We start from the raw sequence: 15,978 nt of genomic DNA on the forward strand, positions 1-15,978 counted from the left end.
GTGCCTCTATTTAGTGACTGCCTTACCCTAGGCCAGGCTACCCTAAGTGACCTGACAACTCTAGGTCCAACATCAGGGTTCTAAATATATTGTTTGTGTGGTATTGTTTGCATTGTTTTTTTTTTTTTAGAGTGGCTTTCCCTAGGAAGGAAGACGCAGGAGTTCGGCCTTCCCTATTAAGGGGGAGGAAATATTTAAAATGGTATGCCTTCCTCGTCCTATGGTTGCAAATGAGCACTTATCCGTTGTGGAAATGGCAACAAACAGTTCTACATTATAAGCTTTGCAAGATAAGTAAAGTGCCCTGGTAGATGTCGGGGATGCTGTGTGTGGCCAAGTTTCCAGTCTTTATTCATTTTCACCACATCACCAGCAAGGACGTTGAAATGATGCATTTAAGTGCAGCTTCTTCCTCCAATTCCAGCTACAGTGTAAATGCAGGGACCCCACTGGCCAGGCATCTGTCACTTTAAGTCAACATCACAGAGGATTCCACCTCTCCACTGCCTTTGCGCTACTTGACATCCATCGATTCAAAATGTTTGGGTGGGAAAGAAGATGTGGAAATGGTGCGTGCCAGCCTGTGAGCAGACACCCCTGCTGCAACGCATGGTAGAGATATTACTATTTAAAGGGGACAAACTTTTGTAGCATCACAATTTCATGGGGATTCACAGATGCCCACTTATATAACTTTTAGCTGCCTCTACTAACGTGCAAATTACCTACTAGAATTCTGATCTTTTCCTGTGACAGCAGAGGCCTTATTTGGAAAACAATTAGGAGAAGGTGTTTATTCCAGACTGGGTTAGCCTCTGCGGGTCGAACGATTCTTCGTTCAGAGAACGGTCGCATCCCTGGTGAGACAAGTGTGAATGCCAGTTGCACAACTTCACCACCCACTTACAGAGGGAAATAAAATCAGGAAGCCATGAGGCCTTTGAAGCCCTTGGGCTGCAGAAGCCCTCCAGATCAGAGATATTGAAAAGAAGAAATGATCATCTGCTGCTATAGTCCATTAAGGTGCACTATTACACCTTCATCCTAAAAATAATTCCTTCTTTTCTTTTCAAATCGAGTTCTAGAATGCCGTGAGGCTCCCCCTATTTGTATGATTTGCCTCAATTTTATTTGAAACAGTATCTGTTGTGCTCCCCGTTAAACAATATAGTTTAATCTGAGTTTTTCAAACAGCAGATTGCCCTGCACAGTTTAAATACCCACCCTTTTCTTACCCTCCCAAATGCACAAGTTGTTAAAGTATTGTCCTCCAGGGGGCCTGAAGAAAATCCTCCGCTAAGTGTCAGGAAAACATATGGGGGGAGCCGACAGGGAATAAGTCTTTCTGCCCCACCCGAGGACAGATGAAAGTGTGTGATGCCCAACCTACCCCCACAGGAAAAAAGGCCCACTAGACAAACCATCTTTTTTATTTCTTTTTTGGGCGGGGTGGGATGCTGCATCCAGGAATAAGGATGTGCCCCTACCCTAGAATGGACCCAATAGTATTTCTGAGACTCCAGGCCAGATTGGAGGTGTCCACTAGCGACCAGGTAACATAATAAAAAATATGCGGGCAGGCTTCCGGCATTGCCCTAACAGTCCCGGGGTTGGTTGGAGGATCTACATGTGACAAAGAATGAAAACTATGACCGTACAAAGTCAATATGGTTGCCGAATGGTCACGGTTTGATCCCCTGGGAGCCTTATTTTCAGAAATGTCTGTTTAACCCCTTAAGTGCTGCTGACGGCCAATGGTCGTCAGCAGCGCTACCTCCCCAGTGCTGCGCACGACCATTGAACGTCCATTCAGCACTAGTTCTAATGGACAGCGCAGCACTGGGGAGAAATGTTTACACGCAGCTAAGGTGTTAAGTGTCACTGTTGTGGCAGCCAAGCTTGGTCCCGAATGCAACAGCTTGTGACATCACCAAAACAGCTCATATTTGCATGGCGATAAACAAGATGTCGTCGAAATTGCAATTTGGGACCAACGGTGGTGCATGTGCTAGGCCCAGCAACACAAGTTAGTTATCTTTTTCTAATAGCCGGAAGTGTGAGAATACTGGCTAGTAGGAATTTTGTTCCCCCCCAAACACTCTGGAAAAATTGCCTTAACAGAAATTAGGGAAATGTCTGATTTAAGCCAAAGTTTGAGGCATGCAGGGTTCTCTTACTAAGAAAAGGGTAGCGTGACCCATGCAAGTTACACCAACCTAAACTCCTTTTCCAGATAGTTCTTGTCGCCAGACGGAAGCTAAGTCCAGGTCAGAATTTCGCAACTTCCCACATTACCAACAATCATTTACAATGCAATGGTTTCGCCTTTGGAAAAGTTAAAGCTATTGGCATTGCTCATGACATTTCTTTTTTTTTTTAACTTGTAAATAAATGGCATTTTTATTTACATTGCCAACAGCTCTCGCAGCCCACACAGCCCAATAAACAGTAATCCTAGAGAACCAATGGCATACCAAAGAAACCAATCAATCCAATACACACGCCTGGAAAACCAATCAAAGCCACCCAAGGGAAACTGATCAGTCAACCAGACACCAAGCAAACTAATCATCATACACCGATGAATTCGAACAGGTAATCAAGCACATGGGAAATCAATGAATTCACACATGGGAAATGAATAACACTTGTAGGATATCAACGACACATCATGGGGAAACGATTAATGCAATACACATCCCTAAAACAATCAAACCCACACATAGGAAAACTAGTTGCCAGAAATAAGGGTGAGCAGAGGACTTCATTTCACAATGACAACCCTTTCCAGTCCTGGGCTTTTCCGTTTACAGATTATTTTTTCAGGCGTGCTGGTCCAATTAATCGAATTCCACTGAAGGAAGACTACAGCTTCCAGAATGCACTCATTTGTTACCTGAAGGCATAGCTGATGACTCCTGTAGAAAACAAAGTGACCTAGGTCACACGGTAAAAATTCTCTTAGCGGAATAAAGGATGCAACGTCAACATAAATTACATGCCTAAACACAGGAAATAAAGATAATTCACCTGCTTCTTAATGCATATGTGGCGAACACAGCATCCTGAATTTTCTCTAGATGCTTGATAGCTAGTATTATTTCTCTCTCTCAACGGCTCCTCTTCCTAAAACTGCATCCCAGCGTTACACACACAAGTCTTTGCAGTAAGTGCATTAACCTACTGAGCAGCCTTCCCAGATGAGTGTTGGCAAGTCTGCACTTTTAGGAAAGGAGAAATATGGTTCTATTAGCTAAGCAAAGTGCGTGAGTGAAATCGGCAAAGGCTTGTTTTAGTTTGCTCTTGCCCATTGAGGAGGGAGGGGTGTCGTATACACAAGCCCGGGCATGCCACCCTGCGCCCCCGGCTTATCTGAAGCAACGCTGCATGTGGGCATGAGTCAGTGGTCTCATGGGACCGGCTGGCATCCCCAGGCGTCAGCTCGCCTCTAGGCGAGTCTGACAGCATATATCCACCGCCTTGTTCCTCAGAGACCTTGTCTATTCTAATTTTATGTACAGTATTGTCGAGACCAGGATATGACGAGCAATGGGCAGGGAACAGCACTAGACAGCATTGATATATTTCATATCACATTCATTCACCATTCGTAACAGACAGATTACACGATTTATTAATGATGACGCCGGGATTAAAACATAAATCCCCGCAGCACAAAATAAATCCCTAGGACACCCCATCCATATCGGCTACTAGGAGGGGCTTTGGCGCCGACTTCCTAACCAGGCAGCCTGTGATTTTGGGAAAATCACTCTACCTTCCCCATTCCAAAAATGTGACCTTATGTAATGTAACCAGTGCTCATGTGAAACCTGCGGGTATAGTTCGTTTTTCTAAAAACAAATGTGCGCAAAATCAAAGCTTTAAACCCAAGGTCAGGGCTTGTGGATGGCATTTAGAGTCAATGGCCCGCCAGGGAGAGGGGATGGAATAAATGACCTCGCCCCATGGGTATTCGGGAGGGTTGGAGAAGCCCACAGTTAGGCAAGAGGGTGGGGGCATGCAGGGACCGCGTGGCCCTCTTTCCATTCGGACCTTGCCCAAGGTGCGTAGGTTGAGAGTAGGGGAGAGATTGGGGTGGGAAGAAGAAACCAGACATTGTTATGGGTCAAGGAGAAGAAGTCTCCTTAGGGAGACAAGAGGGCGGCAGTAGCAGGTATATGTGTTTAAGTGGGCCGGGTCCGCCCGTGCTCAGCATGGACACTTCCTAAAAGCAGGTGCTGAGCCGGGTCCCTATTAGACTCTGGAATTGTCTCCATTATGAACAATCACTCACCTGGGGAACAACGGAGGCCCAGCTGGCATTTCGGCAACCCCGCCCACGGCCGCGGTAATCATGAAGCACACGGACAGGGGGGGAGGGTCGGGAAACCGAAAAAATACATTAAAAGCACACGGACAGGGGGGGAGGGGGAGGGCGGGAACGGACAGCGGGAGGGGGGGGGGGGTCGGGAAGGCTTCCTCCGTTGGCGGGAGGGGGGCAGGAACGGACAGCGGGAGGGGGGGGTCGGTAGAGAAATTGCCAGATGGAAGGCTCGAACTAGACCGGAAGTCCTTGGAGCGCTTACAAGAGCACCGGTTGCCTGCACATTCTGGCACCGGGGAAAAGGGCAAGTTGTTTATTATACACGCCTTCTGAGCATGTTAAGGAAATATTTAGTCCCCCAACGGCTTCTGCCCCAACCCAGGATAGAACCAGGAACTAATGGGTCAAAAGTCTAACTCCTTCGCAGGGAGCAGTTTTCTGGTCCTATAATTAGCAATTCACAATTATTATAGCGCAAACTCCCCAAGGTACTTGTAGCGCTTGAAAAGCACACCGGTAAGACAGTCCTCTCACAGAATTGCCAGCAGCTATAAGCGAACCACCGTAAAACCGCCTGTAATAGCAAAACACCAGCTCTGGCCTCCACGTGGTCCCTGCTGCCCGGCGGGAACAACGGGGGGGGTGGGCAACACCTCAAGAGAAAACGCCCGCCTTAAAACTCCTCCCCTACACCCAGCCCAGAAAGATGCTGATGCCCGTGACGGTGGGAATGTCGGAACCCCAACAACCATACTTCGGAAGCATCCAGCGAAATAATCACCCGGGCAGGGAAAGGTACTGTCCCCAGATCAGAAAATTGCACTGCTCGACATCCGGATAGAGGGTACCAGACGCCGTGCTCAGTCCAAAAACCAGCAGCGGGCATTTCGGCAACCACGGCCGCGGTAATCATGAAGCACACGGACAGGAGGGATGGGGGAGGGCGGGAACGGACAGCGGAAGGGGGGGGGTCGGGAAGGCTTCCTCCGTTGGCGGGAGGGGGCGGGAACGGACAGCGGGAGGGGGGGGGGGTCGGGAAACCGAAAAAATACATTAAGAGCCGCAACAGTATTTTTATCGGGAAAGACACGGAAGCGGGAGGGGGGGCGGCGGGAAAGACACGGAAGCGGGAGGGGGGGCGGCGGGAAAGACACGGAAGCGGGGCGGGGGGGGGGGCATCCCAGCGAAGACTCCTCTCTGACTCACGGAGAGGACAATCGCGTAGCCCACTCCTGAAAAATACACTTCAAAACTGACCAAAAAAAAAAAAAAAAAATAGGAACCGCCCACCGCCGCAATGACGACGTGAAAGAGGCGGAGAGGGAAAAAATGTCAGGAACGCCCACGAATCTGGTCCGTGATTGACGGACAGATCTCTGTTCCAATGGCTAGCCTCCATTTATGGAGCTAGCCAATGGAACAGAGGGCGTATTCAAGGCACCCCATAATGAAGACTAGAGATTTCTCCTGGGGGCGGAGCCAACGCTCCGTGCCCCAGGCGAAACCTAAAAAGGGTAATTTTCCATTAGGAAAACATTATGTCTTCACATTATGTTTTGGGGTCTTTCCTTCCACCCAAACAAGTTAAACTGGGAAATGTGTGGAGAGACAAATAATGGGTTATCAATTGAAACTTTCTATTTTTGGCCCCCAAATAAAAGTCCGTCTACAAAAAAGACAGTTTTGCAAAATGCCCTCTGAATTAAAGAACAGTATGGGTAACCCAAAATTTAGAGTCTTACAAACAATCAAGGTTCTTAAATTCGGTATCTAGAGTACATTTCAACACAATCAAATGTTTACTTAAAACCCATTTTTCAATCATTAGATTTTACCATATAAATTGCTTTATGGTCATAATATAATTGAAAATCATGGGGGCGTGGCTACGGCTGCAATGGAGGGAGACGTTTTCGGGTAGAGCTCTGAAGGAGGATCCCCTGAACAGGCTGACTACTCCGGACACAGCCGTGTATGAAGGCACTGCTACAGTGGAGCACATGCTGGACATCATTCTGGAGCAGCGACATAGACCTGGACTCGCCCAAGCCTCACTGCGCGTCGTCCGACTGATGTGGCCGCCTGCTGCATGACCCTGGTGTGGACGGCTTACACTAAGCGAGCCCGGGGCCTGGCTCCGCCTCGAGGAATGTCGCAGTGGCCATAAGCGGCTGGCAACTGACAGCCTACGGCTCCTGCACTGATATCTGCCGCTGTAAGGTGTGCTGTGGCGGAGGACCAGGCCACGCCGCCCGCTTGCTTTTGCAGGTGCGGGCTGATGCCATTAGCTGTTCGACTTGCTGCGAAGGTGGAGATGCTGCGAAGGTGGAGATGCGAACAACGGCGAAGGCCAGACTACCAAAATGGTGCCACATGGATTGTAGAGCTGTTTTGAACACTCCCCGGTCCCCGATGTGACACTGCGCGCGCTCGCCCCTCTGCCGCCCAGACTTGCACTGTCGGTGGTGTGCAGAGAGTGGCTGGAGCCCTGGCGGTGCCATCTACAGGACCCCAGGCTCTGCTTTAGCCCGGTGCCCGATGGCTGAGGGTGCGTGAGTTGTGCAGACCCTGTCTGGCCCGATCACGCTGCTGCTGACCGCGTGGGGTGACTGGGGAGAGTGTCCCCCCCTCCTGCTGGCGGGCTAAGTGTGGCCGCTGGCTGGACCGGCTTTGCTGCTGCTATCGCCAGAGCGGGGTTAATAATGATGTGATCCCTGCTGAGGGACCATGAGCTGTGTGACTGGCCGCTACTTCTCGCCATACCTGTGCTTTATTGAAGGTGAGAGGCGGATAGTGATTGAAAGACATTGTTCCTCGCCCACACGGGTGGGCATTGCCGCAATGTGAGTGCGGGTGCTACTGTAGGTTGTGCAGATGCGCTGGTCTCCGGCAGAGGCGGCCACTAGCAGGGGGTCCAGCTTGTGCCCCCTAGGGTCGGCGTAGAGATGTGCACTGCTGCCCTAGTGGTTAACAGACAGTTATTGTACCAGCGACCCATGGTACGGGCCCACACAGGTAAGCTCATATCAGATGCAATCAGGGTCAGACGTGGGACTAGGCAAGGATGCCCTTTGTCCCGATTGCTTTTTTCCCTTGCCATAGAGCCCCTGGCGGCTCTGCTGCGAGACAGTGGAGCAGACAGGGGAATCCCCCGGGAAGATGGTCTCCACACAGTGTCCCTATATGCGGATGACCTGTTGCTGTACATGAAACTAGCACAAAATACCATCAGCCATATCCAACATATTCCGTCGGTTTGAAGCAGTCTCAGGCCTTAAGGTAAATTTGGCCAAATCGGGTGCTTATTCTTTTGGCGAGAATGTGTGTGCAACTGATGACAATTAATGGTGCGGCGCTTGCCTAGTACTGGACAATGTTCAGATATCTGGGCATATACATCTACAGATCCCCTGCAGGTATACTGGAAGGCAACCTAGTACGCTCCATATCATCCATACGGGTGCAGATACAATTTTGGAAGACTGCCTCTAAATGTGATGAGTGGCATTGTAGGAGAGTAGGGTCTGCAATCCTATGGTCACCCCAGATTTTTACTTTTTGCTTCACTGGTTTACGGCTTTCCCTGGCTGTGGGCCTGCTAATCAGACCCACAGCCTAGCTGTTCTCTCTCTAAATTGACATCCATGTACCTTAGGTGCATTTACCAATTGGTATTGGGTCACTCTTGTAAGTCCTTGTACTATGTACCATAGGTACCAAGGGCATAAGTGAACCCATGGCCTACCAGGGGCTGCAACATGTATTATGCCACCCCTGGCTGGCCATCCAAATCTGACACAACTGTCTGATCAATCAGCTGGGGCAAGGTGGTGTAATCACCCTTTGCTTTAGATATAGTATCCCTATATCTAACCCTAAAATGGACACATACTCATATAAGTCACTCCTATGCAGGCCTTAACAATCCTGGAGGCAGAGTGCTTGGATGAATGTGAGATAGTGCTCTGGCATGAGCTGAGCCTGTCTACAGCTTTCGGAACCAAGTCCTTTAGCTGTTTCCATGATAACACTATACCATATACTCTTAAGTGCATTATAACCTTGCGGTTATTGCTAACTTTGGCATAGCATTATCAAAACATGTCGAGTAAGGTGTCATACGAATTGGAATACTAGCCCCTCGCCATTCTGGCGACGGGGGTAGCATTCCACCCTTCTAGAGGGACACGACACATACCCAACTGTGAACCCTGGTTAAAGTTAACTCGAGCCTCAGCATCACAAAATGGATGCTGCCACCGCAGACAAGTCTGATTTCCTGCTGCTGGGAGTCCTTCCAGCGAGGGAAGCTTGGACAAAGGGTTTCCTGCCTTGGGAGGTGCTAGCACCACCCAAGACAGGATTTTGTGTATTAGGTAGGACCGGGCTGAAAGGAATGAGACATGTCTGGGGCACACAAGGTGCCCTGTGCATACACCGGTTCAAACCAGTTGCTGGGGCACTCCAGCCCCAGCTCTGGCCTGACACCGGACAAAGGATAGGGGGGTGTAACCACTCCCCTTCCTGGTCCCACCCATAGGAGGGACCTAGTGATAGTACAGCCCCCCTTTAGCAGGATAAAGGTAGGAGCTGGTCCCATTCCAAATCAGATTAATCCTGAACTGAAATTCTACAAGAAGAAACTCGACTTCCTACACAGAAGACTTAAGAAATCTTCCTTGTGGGCAAGGAGTGTCCACCCTGCACAAGCAGGCACCATCAGCTTCCAGCGGCTTCACTTGGTCGTCTTCCCTCGAGGATCCAGACTTCAGAGCCCGACGAGACCCGATTCCCAGACCTCTCTGACCTCTACCTACATCTGCAGCACAGCTGATATACGTGGGTGCGACGAGACACGTGGGACCAGCCATCTTGGAGAAACTTCACTTCACTCCCACTGGCAAAACCTCCCCGTCTGACAGTTACATATGGAATTGGCCCATAGATGCTACCGCAGAAGCCTCCAACTTACAAAAGATACTATTTCTTATGCCCCGATACTGGCGCTGGTTGGTACGCCCTGAGGTAGAGACTTTGTAACAGACGTAGCGTTGATGCTCTCGACTGAGGTGGGAGTGGAGACACTTTGAGATCTAGATGCGGATGGTGCCTTGTTGTCTTTTGCAACACGGACAATGGATACTGACTTGGCAGTGGGCCAGTTTCTCCTACACACAGCCATCATACGGACATTGACACTACACTGGAGAGATCCGACAACCGAGCCAAAAACACATCAGTTGCTGCAGTATCTACATGTGATGGGATAGGGGACATATGTGATTCATTAGCTAGTGCAGGCCCCACTTACACATGTGTTAAAGCAACCAGAGACACCGGGCGCGATGGGCTGAAGATAGAGGTCATCCCTGGACAGACAGACTGGGAACGTATCCTGGCAAGTGCCACACACATACCACGTAACTCACGTTTCAAACTCATACAAACGTACATATTGCACAGGGCGTATCTCTCACCTGACCAGATTAATATTTCAACATTGCCACCTCTGCTTGCCCGAGATGTCATCTACTAGATGCTGACCTACTGCACATGCTGTGGTCCTGCCCCCTGCTTCACTCTTATTAGCACACGATAACGGAAACTCTCACCAACAGCATTAACACCAAAGTGCCACACACATGGGAAGTTAGCATCTTGGGGTTTTACAAACCACGAAAGCTAACATTCTGTGACTTAGGTTTAATCACTGCAAAACATTTGATAACCAAGAGATGGAAACACAAAGAGCCTCCGGAGGCAATCCACTGGCTAAAATCTCTAGCAAATTGGGCACAGGCGGAGAGCACCATTCTTCATAGAGAAGAAACGGTTGGCCTGCATAAGTTCCCCATCGCACAGGTCTAGGACGATATCCTGAAACTTCTTACACAAACTAGTACAGCACTGTGTGCCCCCCCCGCACAACAAATGGGAGAAGATGGCTGAAATCATTAAAAAAATAATCCACCATTAGGATACATTGTTTCACCCACAATTCCACTTGTTCTTGAAAGCCTTAACACAGCAAGTCTTTGTTGATGCCATTTTTCGAATAAATGCTTCCTTGCACAGCACTCAAATAAGCTATATTTGACTCCCTCCATAATACTAACTGGGTCAGTAAAGCGATGTGTAAAGATGAAGATTATATTGTAATATGAAGTTTTAAACATAATATCATGAAATATATAATACTGCAAATGAGATTTTAATTGCTTGTACTTTTATGAATAGGAAAAAAATTCGAAGTTAAATGATTATGACGATGACACCCCCCCCCCCCGAGAATTCCACAAACCCAGGTAGTTGTACAATTCCCAAAATGTGGAAGGTAGGAAAATGGCGTAATTACGCCAGGATATTGAAATTTTTATTAACTGTATAATCAATTAGAATCTTTACAGTAAAAATGATCAGTATAGAAAAGCTAAAAAACGTGATTTAAAGCCTTAGTACAAGTTAAAATTTGACACCCCTCCCCGAGACCCGTGTAGTCTTTCCCCAGCACATAGGCCTGGATATCTTGTGGGAATCAAGTTTAGACTTAAACGTGAAACGCTCATCGCCTTCTGTATTACTTTGTGAATTTGCCCATTGTGGTCCCTCAGCCTATTTTTAACACTCTGAATACTATGGTCGGAGAGTCAGTTTACAAAAACTCCAGTTAGAACCTCGCTGAGGAGGATTAGTGGTTCCCGACCTCAGAGCCTACTACTACGCCAGCCAACTGCAATGGCTATCGTACTGGACCACTGGCAGAAATTTGCAGGAAATTGGCTACTCACCTAGGGACCTGAACCGGGGTACGCTCAATGCCCTGCTCCTACCCAAAGCCAAGATTCCCAGGGACAGTCCGCCCCTCCTGAGGACTGCGTTAGCATGCTGGAAGAAGGCATCATATACCTCTACAGCGACCCTATACTCTACGAACATTCCTTTACTGGGTATTCCCACACCAGAGGGCACACTCACAAGCAACAGGATCCACGACTGGGTGGAGACTGGCGTGGAAAAGGTTGGGGCTTTTTTCGGAGACGGGACTCTGCTGGATCACGAATCCTTCTTACAGGCCACAGGTGCACCCGCACACCTATACCTATTACATGCTGTGGTCTCCCATTACATTAAAAACAATTGGGCCCCGCTGCGTACTGAACCCCCACAGCATACCCTGATCCACCTCTTACATTATATGGGGAATGGAGGACACTTAGTCAGATGGCTATATACGGGTATAAGAACACATGCCGCTGTTCCACTTGTATCCCTTAGAACAAAATGGTCAGAGGACTCGCTACTGAGATCTCAGATGAAGCGTGGAAGAGTATACTTGACCATCCCAAAAGAGTGTCCTGCAACGCCAAATTGAAATGCATCCAAACAATGGTTCTTCAGAGGTCATATCTCACCCCTCATAGGATACACCATATGTTCCCTGAGGCTTCCCACAGCTGTCCTCGTTGTAAAGGAGACGAGGCAGACTTCCTTCACATGCTGTGGTCATGCCCCCGCCTCCAGGACTACTGGAAGGAAGTCCGTAGATACCTGGGTGAGGTCACACACATTACCATTACAGATAACGTTCTTGACTGCCTCATGAGCCTTCGCAGACACACGAGTACGCTGAAGGTACGATTGAGATTTATAGACTTGGCCCTCATCCTGGCAGTTAGAGCTCTTACCATGAAATGGAAGTCCCCCAGGTGCCCAACGCTGTCCAGCTGGCACAATGACATGATGCAGTGGGGAAAAGCTGAGAGCGTAGCCCTCCGGAGGGAGGAAGAGACAGGACTAAGGAAACAATCCATTTCAATGGAATGGGATGTCATGTTACACGACTTCAGACTACTGGACCCCCTGCCCTTACCGTGTAACCCAACACAATAGTTTAGTGTTCTACTTATCGACCACCTGATTGGAAGTTCTTGAACCACAGGCCCCCTCCACACTTTTAGCAACATATCGGCCCCTCTGGTATATCCAATTCAGTCCTCTCAGATACCAATGGCAATATCGTAACACAGACCAGGAGCATGGAGAGGGAGGGTTAGGGTAGATTTCAGTAAAAGAGGAAATGTATGCTTTATGATATGGATGCACAACGACCAAAGATGCGTTGTATCCGGACACTTATCTGTATTTATAAGTACTTAATGTTCTTCTTCAGATACATCCTCTGTATCACTGTATAATGGTTTTATGCACTGTAATGTCTGCGTTCGCCTCCAAACAGTTGGAAAAAGACCTTTTGTAACAATTTATATGTTGCTACGGTGTAAAGGTTCCTCAAAGTTTGTTTAAAAAAAACGTGAAACGCTTCAAATAATAAGCACGGTGGAAAGTGAGTGAGTGAGTAAGTTTTTATTGCACAATTATTTAAAATCATTGCAAGATGCAAGAATACAAAAAGCACGGTGGAAAGCCTCCCTTTGTTTTAATAACTGGCAGTTAACTGTTTTGAACAATTCTCAACTGTATCGCCGCCATGTTATCTTTCTCTCAAGTTCCGGTGTCTGCAAGACCTTAATCGACTATGTACGTGGGCAGATGTATATAAGAGGATTTAGTCCCATCTTTAAGAATGTTTTAATCAATTGGACTCTGCACATTACGCTGGTTGAAGGCACGAGACTCCGTGGTGCACGGTATAGAAGCCCTCAAACGAATTTAAGTAAAATAACATACATCCCAGCTTTGTGGATTTTTTCGCAGTCCTTACTCGATACCTGCCCCACTCATTCCATCCCTTTCCTTCCGCTTTCTCTTTGAACAGATGCGGTTGAATGCCGATTCCTGTGAAAATCGGACCCTGACGACCCTTCCCGACAATGAGCAAGGTGATTAGCCACCAGCATTCAGCAGACGAGGGTGGGCACAAACCAGCGCCAATTGGCTACAAACACCTAGAGCCCGAGGCAGTTCCCGCAAGATTGGATGACCCCTCCTTGCAGCCTACACCGTTAGTTGCCCCAAACCCGTGCATCAAATTCTGACACAACCCATTCGCACGCGAGTAATCTCAACTTCCTATTAGTCAACGCGCGGCCTCTTAACACCTATAGGGCCATGCCTGGGTATCTTCTCTTGGACAGGGTGCTAACTGATTGGCCCGCCTACCTGTCATTCGCAACGAATGCGCGTGAGCCATTGGCCCCGAGATCCTACCAGACAGTTTGTAATATACTCTTAGGCTGACGCTGACATTGGGAATCATACATGTCGTTCCCGAACGCCACACATAAACTTCATGACCCACAAATCGCGCACCCACCCCCAATTGTCACCTTCTTGACTTCGAAGCGCTTCTTGCTCAAGCCGCTGCCAGAACCGCTTGGGGTATCCACGTCCATCGCTGCCGCCATCTTGGATGAGAAAGTGTTCCGGGCTCTTTAGTACGCATGCGCTTGCACTTCTGCGAGACACCACCCTTTCGGGTTCCGCCCCGCCTCCTTCTTCAGTCTTAAAGGCGCGCGCGAGGGGCGTAGTTTTTATCAAGGGGCGTGGCTTGGCCCGGCCGGTAGCAGGTCCTAAAGACGTCTGAAAAAAAAGAAGAAAAAAAAGGTTTAGTCAGAGGAGAGACACAGAGGGAGGGAGCGAATGGACGACACCCCTGCTTTGTGTGTATGGAGACAATAGGGCAGGAGAGAGAACAATTGGGGTTGCCCCTTACCGACTAAGAGCATAAACAGAATGAGAGCCCATCTGAATCAAAGCACCTACACCCACTTCAATGTATTCCCTGTGGAATGAAAGGCCCTACAGATAAGAATTAAACTGCTGCGAGGGAACAAGAGTCTCCTACAAGCAAGAATTATATCACTAGGAAGAAGTAAATTTCCTCCACACGCCCCATTCGGAATGACAATCGCACAGTGAAAGGGGCTGCTACACATGCAGAGAAGACGTTTTCTTCACGAAAGCAACCAGATAGGAGATGGGGCTCAGAGATTTGCCTACCTCTGAATTGTCATTATTACGACCTTGCGTTGCTGTTGGATTCGGATATCTTCACCCCATGATAATCTTGTTACAGACCGTAGACTATTTTCTTTATAAAAAGGGTCATCAGTAGTGTGGGTGCAGTTAATATTAAGTGCATATGTTTGGTTGCAGGTGTTTTGTAATAGTGCAGTTTGGTGTGTGAAGAATAAGAGTGCCCACAATCTGAGCAGATAGGTTCAAAGAATAGCACCCTCATGCATGTAGCGTCCTGCCAGCTTAGGCACTCACCAATAAATACGCCACACACGGAGAGTAATTTTACACATCTTAATTCCCTTGCGTGTAAATCTGAACCAAAGATTCTATGCCTGACTTCAACTCATCCCCCCAGCACTTACTTTACAGGCCTACAGTGTACAGTGGGAACACAAACAGTTACACCGTTCTTTATTACACAACGCTAACTTCATCTCCTGCTTTTTTAAATAAAAAATCACAACTTTTAAAATAGATAAATAAATACTTAAATGCATATACGAATAAATACACAGATATACACAAGCAATTCTTCAATTAAACGCTGCAGCTCCTGAATAACACATCCTGATCAGACACTTGAAACCGGGAACTGGCAGTCGAAGTGTCAATGATCTGCACAGGTGGGGTGGAATTATCAGCAGATACAGAGTCATCAACCGTCTGTCTAGACCCAGTCTCTAGATTTACATCAATGTTTGATGAGTGATGGACCACATGTCGAAAATGAGAGGAATCTCTAGTAAGAGACTTCCAGGACGCTGAGTGGTCACCATGCGTCCTTTTGTAGTGTAGTTCCTATTTTCCCAATAGGCTCTGCGCATTGGAATAACATAAACAATAGTTTAGACGTAGGACTGAGGTCAACTAGGTCTCTATTGAATATGTTAGACTTAATTTAGGTTTGCCAGCTAGCTCAGAGGTCACTAGAAACTTTCTCGAATGAAAAGGGAGGAGTGAACTTTCCCTGATTAGACAAGAAGGGATTCAGCTTCTGACAACCGCATAAACATGACAACTTTGCTCCCCCAGAATAAGGAGTATATCTCCAGAGTCATGTGAAAACAATAGATAGCTATTTCACTCAGTCAGTTGTGCATACTTAGTTTCACCAGAGTGCAGAGAAATAGAGAGACGGGCGTTTTCAATAAAAGGTGTTATTTATTGAACAGTCTTCTTTCTCATGCAAGAGAAATGAATTGCTATGATTGCAATACTTGTTATAAAGTGCGTACAGTAAAAGGAGTATTATGAAATACTGTAAAAGCATTGATATGGTTTCTGAGCCATATGATACTTAAAAGGTATAAAATATATACAGTTACATACAAAGATAAAAGCTTGACTAAACGTACTCGACTGGTGCTTCTAAATATGCCTACCCCGGTGTACCTAACCTAAACCTAGTACGTGGGAAGTAGTAGATGGGCAGCAGTTTAAGTTAAGTTAGTTTTTTGCCAAGTATCGGACCCAAGAATTCTCTAAGGATCTAATCAGCTCCGTACCTTGGTTTTTAGAATGGAGGAGGTCTCGTATCTCGCTTTCAGGACTTGATCTCCCAGTAACCCGCGAGGGTGACTGGAAACACCGAAGCTGTATTATCTCGGCAGGAGAAAAAGACAGCGTCTTTCTCAGTGCGTCAAATGGGAGGGACGGCTTCCTTCAGCACT

At 47.7% G+C, this 15,978-nt stretch overlaps 1 protein-coding gene across 1 annotated transcript in view; it reads right to left on the minus strand.

Annotated features, from left to right (window-relative positions):
- RBX1 (ring-box 1) overlaps positions 1 to 13,766 on the minus strand; it is a 33,911-nt gene extending 20,145 nt beyond the window's left edge. Inside the window, exon 1 of the mRNA XM_086958351.1 lies at positions 13,615 to 13,766. Within this exon, the coding sequence (XP_086814477.1) occupies positions 13,615 to 13,692 (78 nt within the window). The 5' untranslated portion in view covers positions 13,693 to 13,766. The remainder of the gene's footprint in view (positions 1 to 13,614) is intronic.
- Between the last annotated feature and the right edge of the window lie 2,212 nt (positions 13,767 to 15,978).

This window comes from Lissotriton vulgaris, chromosome 1_1 (genome assembly GCF_964263255.1).
Source record: "Lissotriton vulgaris chromosome 1_1, aLisVul1.2, whole genome shotgun sequence".
Taxonomy (NCBI): Eukaryota; Metazoa; Chordata; class Amphibia; order Caudata; family Salamandridae; genus Lissotriton; species Lissotriton vulgaris.